The following is a 26,380-nucleotide window of genomic DNA, read 5'->3' on the forward strand; positions in this document are numbered from 1 at the left end:
ACCACTGCACACACAAAATGCTGGTGGAACACAGCAGGCCAGGCAGCATCTATAAGGAGAAGCGCTGTCGACGTTTCGGGCCGAGACCCTTCAACCACTGCATTGCTTAGTAATAATTGTTGCTTTCATTGGGGCAGGGCTTTTCACATCCTCCATTAAGATTGTTCCAACTGTTGACCGACGTAGCCTAACACTTTTCCAATGACCGATGGCATTTCACCTCTGATCGCTTTATTATTTCCACTTTATTTTCAATCGGGATCATGATTATTTTCGTGAACAGAAACACTGCGGATTCAGATCTCTGCCGCCAGGTCCTAGCGTCCACTGCACTGAGACAGGTTAAATAAGGTCTGGGGTTCCGCTGGGTCCTAAGGCTCACTGGATTGAGACAGGTTGAATAAGGGACTTGAGCATCCACGAATTTTGGTATCTGCGGGGAGTCCCGGAACCAATCCCTCGCGGATAAAGAGGGCCGACTGTACAGTACATCAGTGACTTAGATGAAAATGTAGATAGGTGGATTAACAAGTTTACAGATGATACCAAGATTGGTGAAGTTGCAGTCAAGTCAAATAAGTTCAAGTTTATTTTCATTTGATGGTACAACCAAAATGAAACAACATTCCTCCGGACCACAGCGCACCACAATGCATATATCACACATAGCACATGAAATAAAATATTACCACAGATGGGTTATTGTAATATGTTTCAAAATGCACATGAAGTGTGCAGCATAGATAAAGAGCAAACAGCTTGTGAATATTCATGAGTCTCACAGCCTGGGGGCAGAAGCTGTTACCCAGTCCAGCAGTCCTAATACTTATGCTCCTGTACCTCCTTCTTGACGGAAGTGGATCAAAGAGATTGTGAGATGGGTGGTAGGGATCTTCAGTGGTATTTTGGGCCCTTTCTATACAATGTCCCAGTGAATGTCACAAATAGGGGGAAAGGGAGACCCCCATGATCCTCTTTGCAGTGTTTACTATCCTCAGACTCTTGCAATCTGATGCAGCATCTGTAGGCCACAATGATGCAAGCAGACAGGACCCTTGATGGTGCTCCTGTAGAAAGTTGTTAGTGTGGGAGTGGGGAGCCCTGCATGCCTTAATTTCCACAGCAAGCGCAGAGACTGCTGTGCCTTCTTGGCTAACGAGGTGTTGGGGGTCCAGGCTAGATGATCTGTTCTGTGCACACCAAGGAAATTTGTGCTGTTCACTCTCTTCATGGCAGAGGTGTCGATGTGCAATGGAGAGTGGTTGATTCTGAAGTCCACAATGATCTTGTTTGTCTTGTCCTCATTGAAATGCAAGGTTTTGTTTAGCAAGCCTCTATCTCCTCTCTGCATGCAACTCATCGTTGTTGCCAATGAGGCCAACCACTGCCTATTGTCAGTGAACCTGATGATGTTGTCTGAGCTGGATCTGGCAGTGCAGTCTTGAGTCAGCTGCATGAACAGCAGCGAGCTGAGCACACAGCCTTGAGGGGCACCAGAGCTCAGCGTGATTGATCAGGAGATGTTGCTGCCAACGTGGATTGTTTGGGGTCTTTATGCCGAGAAGCCCGAGATCCAGGTACAGAGAAACTGAAGTCAATGAACAACATCCTGGCATATGAAGCATCGTTTTCTAGGTGGGACAGGTTGGAGTGGAGGGCTGAGGCTATGGCATCATCAGTGGATTAATTTGAGCGATAGACAAACTGGAAAGCGTCCAATATAACTGAAAGGTGGGATTTTATATGATCCATTACCAGCCGCTCAAAGCACTTCATGAAGGTTGAGGTGAGTGTCACTGGGGGGTAATCATTTAGGTCAGTTACTGTCCTCTCTTAGGCACCAGAATGATAGTGGTTGCCTTGAAGCCTGCAGAAACAGAGGTTTGTTACAAAGAGATACTAAAAAATGTCTATCAAGACCTCTGTTAGATGGACTGCACAATCCCTCAGAACTTGACCAGGTATGTTGAATGGCCCCTCTGTTTGTGTGGATTTACCCTGTCTAAGATCCTCCTCATCTCAGCTATGGCCAGACAGGGTGCCTATTCCTCACGCGGGAAGAGGGCTTTCCTCTGTCACATCATTCATTGCATCAAGTTGTGAATAGAAGGCATTCAGCCTATCAGGAAAGGAGGCATGGATGACAGGATGGACTCTGTTATGGCTTGTATACTTTTCACATGCACTGTGTTTCCCCGGTGCTACAAAGGTACGTGTGAATTTTCTGCAAGTACTCTTGCTTTGCCTTCCCAATGGCATGGAAGAGCGTGGCGCTTGCTGACCTTAGAACTGTCATATCCCCCAATCTGAAGACAGCATCACCATCCCTAAGCAGAGCACAAACCTTTGCAGTCAGCCAGGGTTGCAAACACAAAATGCTGGAGGAACACAGCAGAGCAGGCTGCATCTTATGGAAAAGAGTCAACAGTCTATGTTTGAGGTCGAGACCCTTCATCAGGACTGGAAAGAAAGAGGAGAGGTCAGAATAAGAAAGTGGGGGAGGAGAAGATGAAGTACAGGGTGATATGTGAAACCAGGAGGAAGTGAAGTAAAGAGCTAAGAAGTTGATTAGTTAAAGGGCTGGAGAAGGCAGAATCTGATAGGAGAGGATAGAAGACCATGGAAGAAAGGGAAAGAGAAGCACCAGAGAGAGGAGGTGGGCAGCAAACGAGATAAGGTGGAGAATGGTAAAGGAGAGGAGTGGGGGCAATTACCAGAAGTTAGAGAAATCGATGTTCATGCCATCAGGTTGGAGGGTACTCAGACAGAATAGAAGGTGTTGCTTCTCCACCTGAGTTGGCCTCATCGCGGCAGTAGAGGAGGCCATGGACTGACATGTGGGAATGGGAAGTGGAATTAAAATGGGTGGCCACTGGGAGATCCCACTTGTTCTGGTGATGGAGCATAGGCGCTTGGTGAAACAGTATCTCAGTCTACATTGGGTCTCACTAATGTACTAGAAGCCACACCGGGAGTACTGGATACAGGGGATGATCCCAACAGACTCATTGGTGAAGCGTTTCTTCATCTGGAAGGACTGTTTGGGGCCCTAAATGTTAGTGAGGTAGGAGGTGTAGGGGCCAGGTATGGCACTTGTTCTGCTTGCAAGGGTATGTAACAGGAGGGAGATCAGTGGTGAGGACAAATGTCAAGGGAGTCTCATAGGGGTAGTGGAATGTGGTGAGGGTAAGATGTGTTTGGTGGTGGAATTCGGTTCGAAATGCAGAAGTTAGAGATTTATGTGCTGGATGTGGAGGATCATGGGTGCTACATGAGGATAAGAGGAACCCTATCGCTGGGGAGAGGGCAGATATACATGAAGTGGAAAAGATGCAGGTGAGAGCAGCGTTGATGGTGGAGGAAGAGAAGCCCTTTTCCTTAAAGAAGGAGGACATCTCAGTAGTTCTGGAATGAAAAGCCTCACCCTGAGAGCAGATGTGGCGATGGAGGAACTGAGAAAAGGAGATGGCATTTTTACAGGTAACAGGGTTGGAAGAGGTATAGTCCAAGGAGTGTGAGAATCAGTGGATTTATCAACGATATCAGTAGACAGACTGGCTCCAAGGATAGAGACAGAGAGATCGAAAAAGGGAGGGAGGTGTTGGAAAGGGACAAAGTAAATTTGAGGGTAGGCTGGAAGTTGGAAGCAAAGTTGATAAAATTGACATGGGTGCGGAAAGCAGCACCAATACAGTCGCCGGTGTAGCGTAGGAAGAGTTGGACTGTGATACCTGTGTAGGCTTGGAACATGCACTGTTCCATGTAGCTGACAAAAAGACAGGTATAGCTGGGACTCGTGCGAGTGCCCATACTTACGCCTTTGGTTTAAAGGAAGTGGGAGGAGCCAAAGTAGAAATTATTACGAGTAAGGACCAGTTCCATCAAACAGAGGAGAGTGATGTTGGAGGGGAACTGGTTGGGTTTACTGTCTAGAAAGAAGCAGAGAGCTTTAAGGCCCTCCTCATAGGGGATGGACGTGATTAGGGACTAGACATAGTGAAAAAGAGATGATCAGGGCCAGGGAACTTAAAGTAATTGAAAAGACCAAGAGCATGTGAAGTGTCACAGATTGTAGTGAACTACGTGTGCCTGTCTGGACACGTCCCCTGCTGACTGCTCCTGTGGCTCCTCCCACAGGCCCCTGTATAAAGGCGATCTGAGGCCTATGCTCGGCCTCAGTCTCCAGGACATAGTATGATGGTCACTTCTGATTCCTTCTTCTAGTCAATAAAAGCAAATATCTCGCCTTACGTCTCAGAGTGAGTTATTGATGGTGCATCACAGATGTAGGTAGGAAGGGACTGAACCGGGGTGAGGGTGGTGGGTGAAGAAACAGAATTGAGGTATGCAGTTGTAAGTTTGGTGGGGCAGGAACAAGCAGAAAATAAGGATCTACTTTGACAGGCAGGTTTATGGATCTTGGGTAGGAGGTAGAAATGGGAGTTCTGGGGTAAGGGATCTATGAGGTTAGTGGCAGGGGGTGGCAGATCTGCAGGGTTGATAAGATCAGCCATGGTTTCTGATTTGCCCTGGCAATGTAATGTTTAATCACAGTAATGTCCTGAATGTATTTTCTTATGTAGCCAGTGATGCACCATCAATAACTCACTCTGAGACGTAAAGCGAGATATCGACTTTTATTGACTGGAAGAAGGAACAAGCAGTGGTTGACCACCATACTACATCCTGGAGACTGAGAGGCCGGGCTCAGGCCTTGATCGCCTTTATACAGGGGTCTGTGGGGGGAGCCACAGGAGCAGTCAGCAGGGAGTGTGTCCAGACAGGTATATGTAGTTCACCACAGACAGTAACGGATCCTGCATATTCATAAGTGTTGAAGAGATAGTCATAAACAGCTGTCTCCCTGAATATGCTCCAGTCCATGCTTTCAAAACAGTCCTGCAGGGCTGAGGTGACACCGTCTGATCTCCCTGGAAACTGGTTTGACTTGTTTAGCCAGTGGTCTGTTTGCAGGGATTAGCAAAATGGATATGTGATTTTAGGTATCTGAGGTGGGAGTAGGGTCAGCTTTCAAGGCGCCACAAATGCTGATATAGACTAGGTACAGTACTTTCTCTGCTCCGGATAAGAATTTGACATGCTGGTAGAACTTTGACAGGACTGTTATTAAATTGGCATTAACTCACCAGCAACAATAAAGAAACCATTGAGGTAAGTGGTTTGGAGGTCGCAGATGGCACCATAGAGTTCCTGCAGCGCTTCCTCAGCACTAGCAGGAGGTAAACAGCAGTCACAATGGCAGTGAGCTCCTTTGGTAAGTAGAAGGGCTTGCATTTCACCATTAAAAACTCTATCTGTGGTGAGCTATGGGCCATTGCTACCAAGGAGTTCATACACCAGTTCTTACTGGCATAGACACACCAACCTCTTCCGGGGGTCTTGACAAAGGTTGCAGCATTTCTATCCGCCCAAAAGAAGATTAGGCCTTCTAGCTGAATGGCCAAATTTGGAGTGGTGTCCTAGAGCCATGTTTCGGTCAGGACGGGTGTGTAGTTGTCCCTCATCTCCCACTGACCCAGATGCAGGCAGAGGTAGTCCAGTTTATTTTCTAGCAACCGTATGATAGCGAGTAGATCATCGGGAGCATGGCAGTTAGTGAGTAGAATTGTTGGGTATTGTAGACAGTTTATCAGAGTAGAGCAGAGTTTATATCAGTTATAGATATGGGCACAGAAGTGGCAGATGGAGTTTAAGCTGAACAAGTTGAGGTGCATTTCAGGAGATCAAACTGAAGGAGAAAGTATACAGTTAATGGTTAATAGTTAATGGAAAGTATGCTGTTAATGACTTGTAAATGCACATTATTATTTGTTAATTTACTTGTGGTAATATCACTTTATGTGTTATGTGTGAGTTCTACATCCATACTGTGTTGTGTACCTTAGTCTGGAGGAACATTATTTCATTTGGCAGTATGCGTGTGTACAGTTGAATGATAATAAACTTGAACTTGTAGGCCCCTTCATAGAATTGAGGTATAGAGGGATCTTAGGGTCCAGGTCCTTGGTTCACCGAAAGTGGCTATGCAAGTGGATGAGATGGTAAAGAAGGTGTATGGCATGTTTGCTTCACTGGTAGGATGTTGAGTACAATCATGCTACAGTTATCATAAAACCTCCATTAAACCACACACTGTATATATACAGTTCTACTCACCCCATTATAAAAAGGATGGGGAGATTGTGGAAAAGGTACAAAAAATGTTTACCTGGATTAGAGGGTAAGGTTTATAAAGATTTGTTGATCAAACTCATGTTCACCCTGGAGCATCGAACACTAAGGGGAGATGTGATAAGAATTCTTTTTTTAAAATTATGAGCGGCACAGATAATCTTTTCCCCAGGGTATAAATGTCAAACACTAGAGGACATGACTTTAAGGTTAGATGGGAGGAGGGGGTTGTGGATGCATTTAAAGGCAAATTGAGGGGCAAGTTTTTCTTTACACAGACTGGTAGGATTACCAGGTGAAGTGCTGGAATCAGGCAGTTTGGTGTTGTAAAGTAGCTTTTAAGTGAACACATGAATGTGAAGGAAATGGTGTAAGTTAAATGATAAACAGGAGTAAACTTTATAAATTGGCATTATTGGATTGGCCAAATAGGCTGTCCGGTACTGTAATACTATTTTTATTGATACTTTTCCTCATTTCATTCGTTGGCCATGCAAGATACTACCAAAGCATTTTAAGGTTAGAAGTGTAATTCTCTGAACTGCATCACAAAATATGGTAGCAAATAAAGGTCCATTTTAATCAGAATTTATTTTATTCTTTATTGAATGTGAGCATCAAATTAGCTTTTATTGTCTTTCCTCATCTGTCTCTGAGAAGCTGGTGGTGAGCTGTTACGTTGAATGGCTGCCATCGACATAGTCCCGCTCAGTGCACGGAATGCCAAGATTTAGCTTCGGCAGTGAGGAAGAAACGGGTCTAGCGTAAGGGTTAGTGCAATGCTATTACCGCTCAGGGTGTCAGATTTCAGAGTCCATGAACATGTGGGTTTCCTCTGGGTGCTCTGGCTTGCTCCCACAGTCTAAAGATGTGCCATTTAGTGGGTGCATTGGTCATTGTAAATTGTCCTGTGATAAGGCTAGGTTTAAATAAGTGGATTGTTGGGTGATACAGCTTGTTGTGTCAGAAGAGCCTGTTCCACACTGTATCCCTAAGTAAATAAATAGCTGCTTAGTGGCCACTCTGTTAGGTACAGGAGTTGAACCTGGTGTGGTCTTCTGCCGCCAAAGCTCATCCACTTCAAGGTTCAACATGTTATGCGTTCAGAGATGCTCTTCTGCATACCACTGTTGTAACACATTATTTGAGTTACTGTCTCCTTCCTGTCCGCTTAAACCAGTCTAGCCATTCCCCTCTGATCTCTCTCACTAACCAAGTGTTTTTATGCACAGAACTGCTGCTCACTGGATACTTGTTGTTTTTCACACCATTCTCTGTAAGCTCCAGAAACTGATAATCCCTGAGGATCAGCAGTTTCTGAGATACTCAAACCACCCTGTCTGTCACCAGTAGTCATTCCATGATTAAAATGACATAGATCACATTTCTTCCCCCTTCTGCTGTTCGATCTGAACCACAACTGACACTCTTGACTGTGTTGGCATGCTTTAATGCATTGAATTGCAGCCATATGATTGGTTGAGTAGGTATTTTCATTAATGAGCAAGTGTGCAGGTGTACCTAATAAAGTGGCCACTGAGTGTATATTCAAAGCATGGCTTGTAATTTGGAATGAAACTTTCACACTGCAGTTTTCCTATTTAATTGGTGTCTTTGCCTTTCTAAATGGTGAAGGTCAGATGGTTGGGAAATGTTCTCAAAGATGCCTTGGCAAGCTGTTGTCATTGCTTTTTGTAGACAGTACACTCTACAGCCACAATGTGACATGAGACCAGCGGTAGATGTGGATGTACTGGGTGTGGTGGATTAGCTACCAATTAAACAGGCTGGATAGTGAACTACTTCACGGTTGGATCTTTTCTTTTCCATATGAGTGGCAATATTGTGTGAGTCCAGAGGTGAGTTGCTTTTTACAGAATTCCCAGGGTCTTTAGATGCAGCATTTCTGAGGTTCATTCTGTTATGTTACAGGTCAATAATGAACCAAGGATATGACTGTGAGTTCTCAGCAATTGAGATACCATTAAATGTCAAGCTTTGGAAGTTAGCTACACAAAATGCTGGAAAAACTCAGCAGGCCAGGCAGCATCCAAGGAGAAGAGTACAGTTGATGTTTTGGGCCGAGACCCTTTGTTGGAACATTACTAGTACTCGTGTGGCACAGCTGGGTTTTTTTGTCGTTATCAACCCATGTCTAAATGTCACCAAAAACTCAGCAGATAAACATTGACCATTTTATTTTCCAAAGAGTTACAAAGATAAGTGCACAGACATCTCCATTTCTCAACTTACAATAGAAGGAAGGCAGCTTAAGGTTGTTTGGCCCAGAAAGTTGCCCTGAGGAACTGCTGCAGTAATGTCTAGAGACTGGGGTGGTGGATCTCCAAAAGATGCAACTATTTTCATTAGACTCTGTTTGTGGAGATTTTGCTCTTGAATTCCTATTACCATTTAATGAAACATTCAGCTAAATAATTTGATGCCAAAGGTGGATATAAACGCCCTACCTCCTGAATTCAGATACATTATATGTGTTTGCACCAGGGTTGTAATGGTCTGGAATTATGTGGTTCTGGTGAAAATTAACTGAGCACTAAGAAACAGGGTATTGGTTGATTAGATGTCTGCCATTGTTTGATGATCATGTGCAAACTGATTGGATGGTGTCAGCCATTGTGCATTTGTCCTTTATTTGTGGGTAGGAAGTATTGAGTCAAATTTCTGTACTGAAAGGCACAGGTAAGTATTATAGTTGTACCAGAGTAGCTTGGTCGTTCGGTACATATTAGCACACTAGCTGGGATTTTGTCTAATACCAGACACTTTGCAGTATCTAGTGCCACTAGCTGTTTCTAATTCTTATGTAGAATGCAACGCGTTACTGAAAACTGCGTTCTGTGATGGTGGGGACATCAGGGAATGAGGACAAGCAGATAATCCATTTGAGACTGAAGTTAATTGCACTCACACTCAGCAGCCACTTAATTAGGTACAAGAGTGGAACCTGGTGTGGTCTCCTGCTGCCATTAACAAGGCGCTTTCCCCCACAGAACTGCCACTCACAAAACTTGAAGCTTTTTTGTTTATCGCATCATTTTCTGTAAACTCTGGAAACTGTTGTTGATGAAACACTCAGGAGTTTCTGAGATACTCAGAACAACTGTGTCTGGCACCTACCATCAAGCAGGGGTACAGGAGCCTGAAGACACACGTTCAGTGTTTGAGAAACAGCTTCTTCTCTGCAGTCTGATTTTTGAATGGACAATGAACCCATAAACATTACCTCAGTATTTTCTGCACTGCTTGTTTAACTTACACTACCTATTTTATATAGTATATACTCACTGAAATTTATAGTATTTATTATTATGTATTACAATGTACTGCTGCCACATAATAACAAATTTCATGACATATACCAGTGATATTAAACCTAATTCTGATTCTGATTCATTCCATGGCCAAAGTCACTTAGATCACATTTCTTCCCCAATCTGATGTTTGATCTGAACTGAATCTCTTGGCCATGTCTGAATTCTTTTATGCATTGATTAGCTGATTAGATGTTTGCATGGATGAGTAGGTGTACCAAATAATATGATCGATGCTGTTGCCTTGTAATAAATCCTGAGATTGTCCGCAGTGAGAAAGGACTGGTTTTCCAGAGTGGATTGTGGCAGCAGAGCAACATTCAGAGTGCTGCACTTGCTATGTGGCTTTCTTTCACCTTAACAGAAGTTACCTTGTTTTCTGTAGGGTCTCAGCTCAAAATATCAACAGTTTACTCCTCTCCGTAGATGTTGCCTGACCTGCTGAGTTCTTCCAGCATTTTGTGTGTGTGTTGTTCTTTGTTTTCTTATTAAGTGAAAAATTTATCAACCTTTTTCTTTTGTCTTACAAAATTTACTCAGTTTCTTTAGTTAAAGACTCTCAGAAACTGGCTGAAGAAATACTGTTAGTTATATCGGAGCATCTGAATTACAATTATTAGATTCTATAATCTTATAATCTTTTAAGACTGTAATTTCATTTGACTATTTTTCTTGGTTTAATGAGAGTCATTACTTTCTCTTGGTTCTACAAGGTGATGCCAGAATACAATTCGATGGGGGAAAATCGTGAAAATTTACTATTGTCTTTACATTGACCCTGTAGCAAATTAAATCAGAGGTTTCTCTAAACTAGAAAGAGTTAAAGATCAAACTTCCAATAGCAGGACTTCCTGTAGTAAATCAACACATTGCTATCAGTTTCGGGCAGGATTCACATATGTAATATGATCTTTGAGACTGATGATAGAAAGGAACAAGTGTATGTGCACAAGTCTGTAGTATGCAGACTCTACCTGAGCAAAGCTTCTACCAGCACCATAGGGAGAAGATTCCCACTGTGCATATTAACTCATGCTGTGCTAACAAGTAGATAGTACTTGATAGTAATGCTAGATCTACTTTACTCATTTTAATATAGTGTAGACACTTATGTATTGGTATCAATATAATCTATACAGAAAATACTTTCTGGCTAGATAATAAACAAAAGCAAAAGATTGCATTTCGTAAGCCATGTTTGCAAAATCTATTTTCGTTTATTTCATGTGGTTCTGGTAGCGAAACCATCAAAGTCTTCCTGACATTTATTGTTGAAGTATAGCATTGGATCAGTTGTGTCCCTCTTGTCTGTCATTTTAATTGTTTGCCTGAAGCATTAAAAGAAGAGAGCGACCTGCAGTCCAGCAGCTTAGACAGCGTGTTGATGGCCTGTTAGAGCATTTGGAAATCCATTGCAGTTCAGTAATTAACTTTCAAAGGAGCAGCAAGTCACAAGTGATAAAAAGAATAGTTTTTAAAAAATATTATGGTTTAGCAAAAGAACTTACAAATTTTTGTGATGTATAATTTCTTTTGAAGATCAGTGCTGTTACGCTTTTTACTATGTACATCATTGGGCTGACACACCAGCAGTATATGTTTTATTTATTTTGGCTGTGGCTACTGGCAAATCAAACTTCGGAAAAATTGACGTATTTCATTTAAAATTGGATATGGGGATTGCATACCTAACATATCAATCATCATTGAAGTCATTTTGTGTGAATTTTTGTTTTGGAAGCTTCAGTTGTCAGTTCCTAAGGTACATTCTGCAAATGAGAGACAGCTCTTGCAGACAGATTTTTACTGTCAAGCCATATGTGGCTCTCTGGAGAGAGGGTGCATTCTAGGCAGTGAAAAGAAAGCATATGATGAATTAAATGTTTGCAGGTTTTTCAGACAATACTTCCCTGTTCTCAGCATTCTGATATCAATTACTATTGCTATGAAATCTAGATTTAAAAGATGATTACTGAAAGATATTTGCCTATACATTGAATGCAATTTTTAGTGCATGAAGCCTTGGCTGCATGTAGCATAAGCACTATATCAAGTCCTCTTCAAAACTTCATTCTAAGCTTTATAAAATTTTTGAAAAATGGAAATTGGCTTTCAATTTTGACTAATAAGAGATTGTTCCAATTTTATTGCTGTTAAATGCTGATTATGATGACTCTTGCTTTCAATTTTCCTACTCGTCCTTCCTCCTTCCCTGAGATTTTTTATAATTTCCAGTGGGCTATGATTGCTAATCCTTTCTCTCATTTTCAAGTGGGATGCTATGAGAATGAATGATTGGTCACCTGAGCATTTCTGCTGGCAGTTTGGGAAAAGCTATCCCTGAATATGGCATTCCACACAAGCTCAATTGTGACAGCTGTGGCTTGTAATCTGCCCACATGTTGTGACCCTTGAAGGATTCACCCCTTCTCTCCACTGTCCTACCATAGCCCCCATCCCCTCCACCCACAAAATGTACTGCTCTGTGGCTGGCTATGTACTGCCAGCAAAAATAGAGTGTAAACAGTAAGAACTGAAATAAACTGGAAGATAAAAGAAACTAAAGAAAACAGATTGGAAGAGCAGGTGAGAAGTGCAGATGGATGGAAGAGAAATAAACATGAAAAAAGGGAGAGGAGCAGGCCACCAGGCTCCTCAAGCCTTTCCCACTGTTCAATATGACCATGGCTGATCTGTACTAGCAACACACACAAAATGCTGGAGGAACTCAGCAGGCCAGGCTGTATCTGTGGAAAAGAGTACAGTCGATGTTTCCAGCCGGAACCCTTCGTCATGACCCGAAACGTCGACTGTTGACTCTTTTCCTTAGATGCAACCTGGCCTACTGCGTTCCTCCCGCATTTTGTGTGTGTTGCTCGGATTTCCAGCATCTGCAGATTTTCTCTTGTTTGTGATCTTTGTTGGCCTCAACTCCTTTTCTATGCCAGTACCACTTACCTCTCAGAACTCCATAATCTGTCAAATATTTATCTATATTCTCCTTGCATTTATATCTAATGACCTGACCCCTCATCATGCTTGGAAACACAGGGTTCCAAAAGTTTGCTACTCTCTGAGAAAAGAAATCTCTACGCACCTCAGTTTTACTGAGGATCTCTCATTTTCTTGGTATATTTTCTTATTTTCAACTCTCCCAATAGTGACAGCATCTCAGTATCTATCCTGTCAAGCTGCCTTAGAACCTTTTTGACTTGAATAAGGTCACCCTCCATTCTTTTAAATGCCAAAGAGCATGGATCCTAACTGTGTAGCCTCTCTATATAGGACAACTCTCTGGCACCAGGAATTAACTTAATGATTCTTCTTTGGTCTGTATCCAATCCAACTATATCCTCTTTGTTAGGTATTCCAGGTGAGGATTTACTGACGCCTGTACAATTGTAACAAAACCTAAAAACTCCAAGCCCTTTTATAATGAATGCAAAAATGCTATTTGCCTTAACTACTGTTTAAAACTGCCTGGTAACTTTTTCTGATTCATACACTAGATCCCCACAAGCTTCACTAATTTGAAGTCTCACCTCATCGAGATAATAACCTGAACTCATACAGAAGTGCATGGCCTCACACTTTCCCCACAATAAATATCATTTACCATCTTTTTGCCCAATTATTCGGTCTGTATACATCCTTTTGCAGGATCATAATGTTGCAAATGCAATGTTTTATACAATAATAGATGGAAGGACATATCGTGATCAGCCTGCCCTTCCACCTATTTTCATATCAAGTTTGGAAACTTTATACTACATTGACCTTCAGGTCATTAATGTAAAATTAAATCACTGAGGGCCAAGGACCAGTCCCTAGGGTTGTGTGCATACTAAAGGAACCAGAGCGAGAGAGAGTAAATTGGAGTCCTGTCTCTCTCCCTCTTTCCATCCCTCTTTCCCTGCATATGTGTTTGGAGATGAAAGAGAGAGAGATTCACAACATACCAAGCCACCTTCTATACACCCTCCTCATCGTCCGGTGTCCATTTCCAAGAGGGCAAGGATAATAGCATCATCACTATCTACAGATTCTTATTCAAGTTAGACACCATCCTGAGGTAGAAACATAACTGTCTTTCCTTTCTTGTTGCACAAAGTTAAGAATGTAGCATTTTGACTGGTCTTGTCTGCAACGTCCCACACTCTCACTCCCTCAGTCTCATGAAGAACTGAAGAAAATGGTGGAGTGATGTGACTGAGACAGAGGAGCATTGAATACTTGTTCTTGGCCTCTCATTTCCCTTGTTTACCATGTGCAGTCCCAACGCAGAAGCAAAGAAAATCATTGTGCGGACAGGAAGACTTATTATAGTATCCAGCAGACATGCAGAAGAATAGTAGGGAGGCCCCATCTTCGAGTCTTTATGCTTGCTTCTCCCTACAGGATTGAATTTTGTCTTTCTGTTGGCTGATATACATCAGCTTCTGAAAAATTCCAGTCACTATGGACACATTTACAGCTGCAATGCTTAGCACTCCCTCATATCTACGATCCAAAGTTTGCTTGTCCCTGCCATTGGCAAGGAGCAGCTGAGGTGTGGTATTACAGTCTAATGTTGGATTGAAAGAGGCCAGGGATAGGTCATTACAACATCTTGTGGAATGACTGCTGTTTCTGAAATTTAAGACTACAGTTGCACTCTATTTTTTCCAAGACCATTAGCTAGAGAATGTGAAAGGCAGCTGTTCCTTTGCCTGCATCTTGTAATACATCAGCAAAGAGCCTGCATGTCCCCTACATTCAAAAGCCTACACAAAAAAAAGGGTGGGGGGCATAGACAGCATGGATTCAGACCCTCTCCCCAAAATAAAGACGCAAACGTACATGGTGGGGGGTAATCATGGGGATTAAGGAGGAGCACACAGTCCTTATGGCTCAGACAGCTGAAAGCAGAGTAATCTACATGGACTGACCACCATTCCGAGAGCTGTTTGAATGTTTGGTAAAACATTGCCAACTGGAAATTATTGATCCCAGTTGGTGTGCCAGGCCATGTCACATGTTTGTGAATAATTACATTTTTCCCACTGATGTGGCTCATTTAATCATTGTTTCTTGTGAAAGGTTAATAGCTGGTGTTTCATCTGGGAAAAGAAATAACTATAAGAAAGCTGGTTAGTCCTTAATCAGATACAGTGATTGAATGTAGGATATAGAACAGTACAGCTCAGTGTGGGCTCTTCTGTCCTTGATGTCATCCCAACCCTTACAATCAACCCAATCCTTCCTTCCCACACGGCCTATAACTCTCCATTTTCCTTACATAAATTACATAAATGTATTTCCAATATTAATGATGTACCTTTGCAGATATTTTTTTTAAACTGACTAATTACAGGAGTATTTTTTCAAGAGTGTATAATGGGGATAATGAAACATACTCTCACAAGCACTGGCTGATGAAATGTATTGAGGAGGGAATGATACCATAACTATAAAGCCTTAAAATGTAATGACAGAGATTGTCTTCAATGCATTGTAAACATATTGCAGCCAACCTGGGAATGAAGCAGTTAAATAGTTAGCAATTTTTCTCATACATCAAGGAGCAAGAAGAATCCTCTGATGCTTTTTAACAGAGTTGTGATTATTAACAGGTAATTTCAATTTTGTAGTTTTAAACTAGTTGGCTCATCAGATCATTTGTGCATCCAGAGGGACTGGTTGCTGCATGAGACAGTCAATTCAAAGGAAGTGTATACCAGCATTTAAAGCTGCATAGCCACCCAAAGCTAGAGCAAAAATGTGGTAAAGCTTGGAGATGGATGACAGAAAGAGTGGAAGTACTGCCAAGATGGTTCTGATAATCCAAGCCTTGTGGATGGCAATATGAATAACTGAAATGAAAACGGTCCTGTTTATGGGAAAAGGCATGCCTGATGTCAATTGGAAAATCTGTTCTACAAGCAGTGTGCAATGTAGAGGAAATTGAATGTCCACAGAGTGACATTCCAGATGACCCAGATGAGCCATTTGGCTTCAGAGGCCAGGTCAGATTCAGAGTACTAGCTGAATATAATTGTACTTGGTGTCAAATGAAATTAATTCTGTGAACATAATTCCCACTGGATGGACGAAAGCCAAGATGCAAGGGAAGTTGGGAATAGTGTACATTGCTTTGGATTTCAGTTAAAATATTCTTCCTAGCCAAGTCCAATAAATGTTGTGCATTCAGAATGCAAGATCACCTTGGAGGTTCTCTTTAATGGTGTGAATTGAAAGAATCAAGAAAAATTCAATGCAGATTTCATCCTGTAGAGTTCAAAGATGAACTTGTTCTTGGAGATAGGACAGTACAAGATAGGATACTCGTAAAGATACACCATGGTGGAATCATGATTGGTCATGAGCGATGAGGATTCCCCCATCAAAGGAGAAGACAGTGTCCCAAAATGACCAGAGAGGAAGTCTGTTTGACCAAAATGGATATGGAAGTATTAGAGAATACATCACTAATCCTGCACTGCTTGAAACAGACAGCCAGTGAATGGAAACCAGAAGAAGGACAGTATATTGACCTATAGTAAGCTTTACAAAGACCTTATCACAAAATATATTTATATAAATATATCTATGGCAAAATAAAACATGGAAATTGGGCTCTAGATTATCTTCATTTAGTTACTACTGAAGGAAGTATCTAAAATATGTAGCACATGTATATTCAACACTATTCCTTTAATCCTATCACCACTTTGTTTCATATGACTAGAAGTGTTCATGGATGCAAAATTATGGAAGAAGGCTTTTGGAAAGGAAGCAACTATTGGATCTGAGATGTTTAATGTATGAAGTACCATTGACAATATCTGTTAACATCTATTTCCAATGACTTTATAGGGTGACTATGAAAGATACTAAAAATTGGCCAGTTCTTTTTTTAATGTTTTAATGTTTTCAACATGATTTGCACACAACTGTCATATTTGTTTATGTGTTCTGGAAATGGGAGCAGGAAAAAGTCAAATTCTATTTATGGTTTCGAAGCCCATAGCAAACTTTAAGGGCCCTTCAGCAAAAAGAAACTCCATGAAGATACTCCTAGTCTTCTAAACCTGTTTAAGTACAATGGATTCCCTCAGCCCTCTGCAGAATTTGACATGATCACCATGAAATATTGAAAGCAAAGTATGCCAGGTTGTAGATTTTGTGGCTCATTTTGGTTATATTTGATTGAAATGCACACAATTTTGGCCATTTACAGCTGTATTCCTTTTGTCTTGCTAGCAACACCAACTGTGATAGCTGATTATTACAGATGACTTTTTCTATATATTGAATACAAAGTAGTTATTTGAATTCAGTACACTAACTTTAATCAATACCATGTATAGACAAATTTAGATCTGTAACATGTATACACCTTTGTTTATTTAGATGCATTCTACTTTTTGGATTGCATTAATATTATACAAATAATATAAGGAGTTATAATTAATCTAATTAAGTTCCATTAATGCAGTGAAATAACCATTTGTAAATTATTGTTTTGATTATTTGTACATTTGATATTAATCGAATTTGGTTTGAAAATGTCTGACATTTGAGCTGAATTCTCCCACTTGCACAGAACACATTAGTGAGAGGCACAAGGTTTTTGCAAATCACTGGGTAAAAGACATTGACCAAATCCATGATACGTAGTGACATCTCAATCTCCTTCTCTCAGGAGGGATGGCTACAAATTGCTAGCAGTAGATAAACTCACAGGGCCTCGTGCATTTTGAATATGTTACTGTGAGATCTGGGTTAATTGAACTTATTACACAGTTGCCAGTTCATTATTGTAGTGTGGATACATCTAGTTCAGTCAATATATATTGTATATATTTTTTTAAAAGATGCCCCATATTATCATACTGGAACAGGCTGCCAACTGAGAAATACTTGTTCAATCATTAACAGACACAATCTATGCAGAACACCAGAGAGGAATTAAAATTGGGAAAGAAAATACCTCAAGGGTGGTAATTTTAATATGAGAATTTAATTTGTTATTTTCCATATTAAGAATTTTGCTGTATTAATCCTTTTATCAGTGCTCAGCAGGTTATTTGCACAAGCATAACTGTAAGGTGATATTCGTTTCCAGAACGGGTCTGTGTAGAGCTCTAAACAGTGACTGATGAAAATCCTTTTGAAGACCAGACCAAAGATGAAAATCTACATATTTTTAAATAACACCATTGCTGCATGCCTCAGAGAAATGTTTAGATGTCATGAAGAAACATTCTGCTTCCTGTAGATAATTACAAGAAAATGCAACTTGACAAATTTTAACTATCCAGAATCCAAATTAATTATGATTCATTTATATTAACTATTTTATTGTGAAGGTGTGCAGCATGTGATCCAACCACTCCCCACGTATTTAGTTTCTTAATCCTTTTTTATATCAAAAGATTGTAGTCAAGTTATGATAAATTAATTCACTGTGGAGCACATGAATAATTAACCATGACATGCTTGAATAGTCAATAACAGATGTTATCTTTAAACTGGAATATAACTGGCCATTCTCCTGCCAGCTCCACTTTTTATCTCCTTCAATTGTAATTAAACTTATAAGGTAGATGTGGGCTGACTTTTGTTGCTCCATGTTTTGTAAATAAAAATTATGAATGGTAATTATCTTCTGCTCTTCCTTTTGGGGAATTTATTTGTGTCTACCTTGAATCCTGACTGAAGCAGTCTGACTGGAATTAACAACTCCTAGTGTGAAGGTTCACAGGCATAACCTATCCTGGTGTTTTACAGCAGAGACTGCCTGTCGTGTTATGTGATCTAATTCTTCTTTCTAAAACAGTGGAAAATTGGAGAGTGTCAAGTTATATTTTGAGCATTATGAAAATTAGAAATCTTGCAGAAGAAGAATGCTTGCAAATTTTATTAAAATTTTAAAAAATATACAGATGGTGTAAATCTGAAAGCTAGCTTTCAAAATAATTGATGAGATAAATATATCCTGGAACTTCTATCAAATATTTCCAGTTCTGGAAGCACCTGGAGTTACTCTAACATTGCAAATGTACAATGAAGTAAGCTTGATTGCATTTCCCATGAAAAATGATTTTAGCTAAAGGAAGCAATTATTTTTGGCCTGAGGGGTCCTCACTTTGGAGTGGTGAAAATTTCATGGTGAAAACTAAATTGATTTGTTACTGTATCTGCTATGAATTAGGGAAGTAAATAATCTCTATGTCAAAAAATGCCAGCATGTTGCCATTTTGACTCTGTATTTCTCTTCATCACCAGTGTCCTCTGTCTTTGTCGTGCCCACTGTGAAACTACAGGCTGAAGTAGATGACAGTTCAAGAGTTTTTGGGAGAAGCAACAGTCATGGTAAAGGCTTTTTGAACCACAAACATTGAGGAGTTCTTAACCCTGGTACCATACAAAGGTAATAAAATTAAAGTACTGATTCTTTAAGAAGTGTTCTTCCATACTATTGAAAAATTACTTCAGTATGGTGCACTTAAAGTTGGCAATATGTGTGTGCAAATAATTTATTTCTCCACCTAAAATCAATCTTAATTATGTGCGTCTGTTGAAATTAAAGTTCCACGTGAAATATATACATATGCTCTTGTTTTAACAGTATAAATCACAGGTGCAATACATCAGAATCTCCAAAAAAAAACAAATGAAAGTATAATTATTTTTATATTTTAATGGCTAAGCTTTTGCAAGTATTTTTCAGCTGATTACATTTTACATTGTATAATGATATGTATGTTTATAATTAACTTAACTGTTGTGGCTTTATCAAGGCAAAAAGTATTTTCTCTCCTTATCCTTCTACTGTTCAGTGCCTTCCACTCTCCCTCCTCCATTTAGTTTCTTCACCCAACCTTTTCCTCTTACCCTCTCCAGTCATCTTTCTATTACTACTCCCTAACTGCCTTCCTGTGTCATTGATCCTACCTGTTTCTTTTCTCCTTGTATATCTTTGCATTTCCTCCTTTAACTACCCACTATCCCAATTGGCTCACTCCATATGCCCAACCAAGTGCAAATTCTGGGAGCTATACAAAGGGCTGCATCTTTGAAATTCTCTGTCTCAGTTTCAGAATACCTTCAGAATGCTTTGTCTTTGAATATATTTAAGACTGAAATCAGTGGACTTTCAGACAGTTTAACGATCTAATGGCAACATTAATTGAAAGTTAAGACCTAACCATGATATTGTGTGTGTGAGCCAATTCAAGGAGCTGAAGAGCTTGCATTTCTGTTCTTATTAGGTTTTCAGGAGTCTCCCACCGTTCATGCCACCTTCACTGCAAGTGAAGTATATTATTCATTGATGTTCCTTCACTCAGTACCAATCAGCATCCCTGTCATTTTTCGTACTTAGACCAATACATTGTAGGGAGGAAGCTGAAAACTTCGAGACTTGGTCTCAGACTGGAATTTCTGCCATCTTGCTTATGCTGAACTCTTTGGTGCTTCCTAAATCTATCTTAATCCATACTTCCTACCTCCTCAACACTAGCTTATTTCATATCACCTGCAAACTTGACCACAAAGCCATCAATTCCTTCATCCCAATTATTGACATATAACTTTAAAAGAATCAGTCCCAACATCAAGTCCCGCAGAACGCCATTTGTCACCGGCAGCCAATTAGGAAAGGCTGCCTTTATTCTCAGTCTTTGCCTCTTGCCAATTAGCCAATCCACTATTCATGCTAGTATCTTTCCTGTAATACCATGGGCTCTTATCTTGCTAAGCAGCCTCTTGTGTGGCAACTTGTCAAAGGCCTTCTGAAAATCCAAGTACTTAACATCCACCAGTTTACCTTTGTCTGTTCTGCTCGATATTTCCTCAAAGAATTCTAACAGATTTGTCAGATAAGATTTTCCCTTCAGGAAACTGTGCTGACTTTGGCCTAATGTATTATGTGCCCCCAAATACACTGAAACTTCGTACTTAACAGTGTACTTCCCAATCACTGAGGTTAGCCTATAATTTCCTTTCTTCTGCCTCCCTCCCTTCTTGAAGAGCAGAGTGACATTGCAATTTTACAGTCCTCTGGAATCATTCCAGAATCTAGAGATTCTTGGAACATCTCTTCTAATGCCCCCATAATCTCTTCAGTACCTCTTTCAGATCCATGAGCTGGAATCCATCTTGTCCAGGTGACTTAACTCTCTTCAGACCTTTCAGCTTCCCAAGCACCATCTTTCTCTACTAATGGCAGTTGCACACACTTCTGCGCTCTGACACACTCAAACTTCTAGCATACTGTTAGTGTCTTCCACAGTGAAAATAGATGCAAGCCACTTATTTACTTTGTTCACCATTTCCTTGTCCCCTATTAATACCTCTCCAGGGTCATATTCCAGTGGTCCAATGTCCACTCTCACCTCTGTTTTACATTCTGTATAACTGAACTTTTGGTATCCTCTTCGATATTATTGGGTAGCTTACCTTGATATTCCATCTTTTCCTTCTTCATCACAAACAAGAGAAGATCTGCAGATGCTGGAAATCCAAGCAGTACAATCAAAATGCTGGAGGAACTCAGAAGGCCAGGCAGCATCCATGGAAAAGAGTTCAGGACCTGATAAAGAGTCTTGGCCTGAAACATTGACTGTACTGTTTTCCATAGATGCCATATGGCCACTGAGTTCCTCCAGCATTTTGCTCTAACGTCCCACTAACTTTTGCTGGATTATATGCCATCTCTTTTTATATTGTTTTTGACCTGCCATGTCAGCTACAGTTACATCATCCGATGTTTAATATACTTTGGGATGTATCAATACTAAGCCTATAAAATTGCTCCCAGAAACTATAACACTGCTATTTGACCATCATTCTCGCTAGTGTCCCTTTCCAATCAGCTGTGGCCAGCTGCTCCGATATGCCTCTATAACTCCCTTTAATCCACTGTAATATTGATACATCTAACTTTACTGCTCCCTCTCAAATTGGAGGGTGACATCTATCATATTATGTTCACTGTCTCCTAAGCGTTCCTTTACCTTAAGCTCCCTAATCAAATCTGGTTCATTACACAACACTCATTCCAGAGCAGTCTTTCCCCTAGTGTGCTTAAGATTTAAAGAACATAGAATAGTCCAGCACATTACAGGCCCTTCAGCCCACAATGTTGTGCAGACCCTCAAACCCTGCCTCCCATATAACTCCCCACCTTAAATTCCTCCATATACGTCTAGTAGTCTCTTAAACTTCAGTAGTGTATCTGTCTCCACCACTGACTCATAAATTATGAACCATCTCATAAATTCTGTCTTGGGATCCAGCGCCAACCTGATTTTCCTAATCTACCTGTATATTGAAACCCCCCATCACTATTATAAAATTGCCTTTATTACATGCACAAGAAAATTTTCAGATGCTGGAAATCCAAAGCAACACACACAAAATGCTGGATAAATTCAGCAGGTCAATCCTGATGAAGGGTCTTAGCCCAAAACAGTGACTGGTCATTCTTTTCCATCAATGTTGCCTGACCTGTTGAGCTCCTCCATCACTTGGAATACTGTGCCCAGTTCTGGTCACCTCACTACAGGAAGGATGTGGATACTACAGAGAGAGTGCAGAGGAGATGTACAAGGATGTTGCCTGGATTGGAGAGCATGCCTTATGAGAATAGATTAAGTGAACTTGGCCTTTTCTCCTCGGAGCAACAGGGGATGAGAGTTGACCTGATAGAGGCTTACAAGATGACGAGGGGCATTGATTGTGTGAATAGCCAGTGGCTTTTTCCCAGGGCTGAAATGGCTAACACAAGGGGGGCATAGTTTTAAGGTGCTTGGAAATAGATTCATAGCGGAAATAAAAGTTAAGTTTTTCCACACAGAGAGTGGTGGGTGCGTGGACTGCACTGCCAGCAATGGTGATACAAAGCAGATACAATAGGGTCTGTTAAGAGACTCTTAGATAGGTACATGGAGCTTAGAAAAATAGAGGGCGATACGGTAGGGAAACTCTAGGCAGTTTCTAGAGCAGGTGGTTGGCACAACATTGTGGGTTGAAGGACCTGTAATATGCTGTAGATTTCTACGTTCTAACATCTTGTGTGTGATCCTTATTACACGTGTTTTTTATCTCCCATTGTAAGTTGTAGCCCACATCTGACCTGTATAAAACACATTTACCCTTGCAATTTCTTAAATCTATCCACAAGGATTCAACATCTTCCAATCCTATGCCACATCTTTCTAAGGATTTGATTTCATTTTTACCGGTAGAGCCATCCCACCCTCCCTGTCCTTTTGATACAATGTGCATCCTTGGATGTTAAGCTCCCAAAAATGATCTCTCAGCCATGACTCAAGGACGACCAAAACCTACCAATCTCTGAATGCGCTACAGAATCATCTACATTATTCCGTATACTGCATGCATTCAAATATAACCTCACTGGTCCTGTATTTGCCATTCTTTTTGATTTTGTCCCCATGTTACACTCATCCCTTTACTGAAATTTCACCTTATCATGTGCTTGTCCTTCCTGATAGTCTCAGTGCACACTGCAGTTGTATACCCACTGCCCTATCCTATCACTTTGGTTCCCATCATTCTGCCAAATTAGTTTCAGCCCTCTCCAACCGCTCTAACACATCTGTCCTCAATGATATTGGGCCCCCTTAGGTTCAGGTGTAAGCTCTCTGTTTTGTACAGGTCATACCTTCACCATTTCATGTTCAAGCTGATGGATCATTTAATTGGCACTTTTTGACTGAACATGGTTTCAAATCCTTTAGCTTACTTCATTTAGCATAGAAGAGTTAATAGTTTCAAAATTAATTAAAATGGAATGGATTGCTATTTTTGTGTGTTTTTGACTTTGATCAAACTTATCTACAACTGTATCCCATCCAGTGTGAACATTTGCCAATTCTTTTCTGTGGAAGTCTGTTTGTTCTCCACCTTGATCTGTACGCTAACATCAGTGAATCACTGCTAAAAATCATCTGTCTGACCACAAAATTGTGATTAATTATTGTCAGTATTTTTTTCACGGAATGATGAGATATTTGGCTTTAATCCAGATAGAATCAGAAACAGGTTTAATATTGTTGGCATGTGTCATGAAATTTGTTCTTTTGGAGCAGCAGTATATTGCAATACATCATAATAAAAACTATAAATTACAATAAGAAATATTTATAAAAATTTAATTCAGTAAATAGTGCAAAAAGACAGCAAAACTATATGTCATACATTATAAAATTGTTTCCATGATTAAAAAAGTATTAACTTGATGTAATATTTTAAGAGAAAAGGACTTTTCTTTATAGTTTTATTTATTTCACACTGGAAAACTGGTTTGTGATTGAAATAAAGAAATGAGCATTTGTGATGGGTGACAGAAGCATAAACAAAAATGAACCTATTGCAGACCTATTAGTTCATCAACATAAAAAGAATCTTGATGCATGCCACAAATATAATGACAGTCACATTTTTGCATTGTTACAAAGTTAAAATATACATGAGATTAATTTTTCTCTATCAAATATTTATTGTACTGTATTTGAACGCTTTCATAGTGATGGTTGTATTAATGGGCAGTTTGTTATATTTTTATGTTAGACTCCTGATGTTCTTTCCTTTTAATATTCTATTGTTTAATTAATATTTTGGAGTATTACTCAGACAAGACCCCAATATGCATTTTACAACCTCCTCCATTGTTTTTATAAATATGAGTAGTTGTGCATTCAAAGCATATTCTTGCAGGAGATCCCTGATCAGGGCCTGCAAATTTGAGAAGCAGCAATTGTCTAACCTGTGCATGTTGATATTCAGCACACTTCCAAGCCATGTCAATAAATTGCTTTCAATTGTGTGAGCTTCAATTTTAAACAATAGTCTACGATGTAGATGTTATCTAAGTATCACACACAAAATGCTGGAAAAATTCAGCAAGCCAGGCAGCATCTATGGAAAAGAGTACAGTCGACATTTCAGGCTGAGACGTCAACTGTACTCTTTTCCATGGATGCTGCCTGGCCTGCTGAGTTCCTCCAGCATTTTGTGTGTGGCACTTGGGTTTCCAGCATCTGCAGATTTTCCTTAGTTTGTCATTATGTAAGCATTCTGGATCTCCAGAAAAATAACTGTGTAGGGTCCTCATTATTAACTGTATGTTAACTGCTAACTGCACATATAAAATGGCTTCTCTGTAGAGTTATAGTGAAATGGCTTCTTTGTGGGTAACTGATGAGATAATGCTCTGTTTATTTGGAATGTTTGGGTTATAATTATTGATAACGGAGCATCGAACCAGTGGTAGCAATGTTGTTCTACCTGTATGTGTGGGAACCTGGAGTGAGTGCGCGGGTTTTTCAGGGAGGAGGACCGAAGAAGGAGTGCGTGCTGGACGCGCTGTGGTCGACCACCGAGGTTTGTCCCAGGCGGTGGGTCGAGGTGGTCAAAGAAGATCGAATAGGGGACCAAAGACTTCGATAATTGAACTCCAACGGTTATGTACGAATTGACTGAACTCTGATAAGTTTTGGTGCCTTTTCTTTTCCTTTTTTTATATATTGTATCGCTATTAATTACCCAGTTCTAGTAAGATGTATAAAGTGTACTCTGTAAATGTACATGGTGTGCAGTCTGATATTGTGTGTGCGAGTTTGTACCAGTGTGCATCTCACAGCATCCACGCATACGGGAGACACAGTTTGGCAGGTGGACGGATTTTTCCCCTAGACATACATCAGCCGCTAGCGTGGGTGTTACATTTAGAAAGTCCATCTGTGTTTACTGTAATAATATCCACTTCAAGAAAACATTCATCCTAGCCATTCTTGACCCACTTTTCAAAAATATTTGCTAGCTCTTAGTGATCACCTGAAACTTATGGTACTCAGTCACACTATCTAGACTGGTCTGCAACTCATCTAAAGGTAGCTGAGTACTGCAATTTTCCTGATTAATTCCTGAAGTTTGAAGATTATAATTAAGATGTCTCAAACATTTTCTGCTAGTTTCTTTTAGAACCTTTTGAAGGAACCCATCTGTTAGCTGTCATTTGGCAATCCTCAGTGCTGTTATTTTCCCTACTGCAGTGACTATTATTTTATGTATATTCTGATGCAGCTGGCGGGTAGCCAAGTATTTAAGACATTGGTCTAATGATGTAAAGGTCACTCGTTCGAGCCTCAGCTAAGACAGTGTGTTGTGTCCTTGAGCACAACACACAGAGCAATCCACACATTGCTTTGCGATGACACCGGTGCCAAGCTGTATCGGCCCTTGCCCTTCCCTTTGACAATATCGGTGGTATAGAGAGACGAGACTTGCAGTATGGGCAACTGCCGGTCTCCCATACAACCCTCCTGCGCCCTGGAAACTTTCCAAGGCGCAAATCCATGGTCTCTCAAGACTAACGGATTCCAATATTCTGATGCAAAGTAATTTTTTCAACTTTTCCCCCAGTAACTTCCTTTTATTTTACAATAAATAAAGATTTCTCTGCTCCTGACCATTCTCTTTTCCTAATAATGTTATGGCATGGGCACAGTGATGGGGGTAGCATGATGGGGCTCTTAAAGCATCCGTTGTCTCATGGCTCCAGTGAGCTTCGTCTGATTCTGGCCTTCAGTGCTGTCTATTTTGAATTCATACTTTCTCCCTTCCTTCAATACTCCAGTTTGTTGCCACAATCCCATAAATGTGCTGATTAGTAGGTTAATTGGTCCCTGTAAACTGCCTCTAGTGCATAGATGAGAGGTAGACTTGGGGAGAGAGTACATGGGAATGGGTAAGAAATAAAATAGATTACTAAAGTTCAAAGTAACTGGCCTCTGAGCACTCATTGGGCTAAAGGGATCTTTTCCGTGCTCTATCTTTCTGTG

The 26,380-nt window shown here is 40.4% G+C and overlaps 1 protein-coding gene across 4 annotated transcripts in view; it reads left to right on the top strand.

The window, feature by feature from the left end:
• cdk14 (cyclin dependent kinase 14) overlaps positions 1 to 26,380 on the top strand; it is a 599,160-nt gene that overhangs the window by 452,406 nt on the left and 120,374 nt on the right. For all 4 annotated transcript variants that reach the window (XM_059972264.1, XM_059972266.1, XM_059972267.1 and 1 more), the window contains one exon: positions 18,795 to 18,939. In XM_059972264.1, the coding sequence (XP_059828247.1) occupies positions 18,795 to 18,910 (116 nt within the window). In that variant the 3' untranslated portion in view covers positions 18,911 to 18,939. The remainder of the gene's footprint in view (positions 1 to 18,794; positions 18,940 to 26,380) is intronic.

The sequence above is a fragment of the Hypanus sabinus genome, chromosome 6, assembly GCF_030144855.1.
Source record: "Hypanus sabinus isolate sHypSab1 chromosome 6, sHypSab1.hap1, whole genome shotgun sequence".
NCBI classification, from domain to species: domain Eukaryota; kingdom Metazoa; phylum Chordata; class Chondrichthyes; order Myliobatiformes; family Dasyatidae; genus Hypanus; species Hypanus sabinus.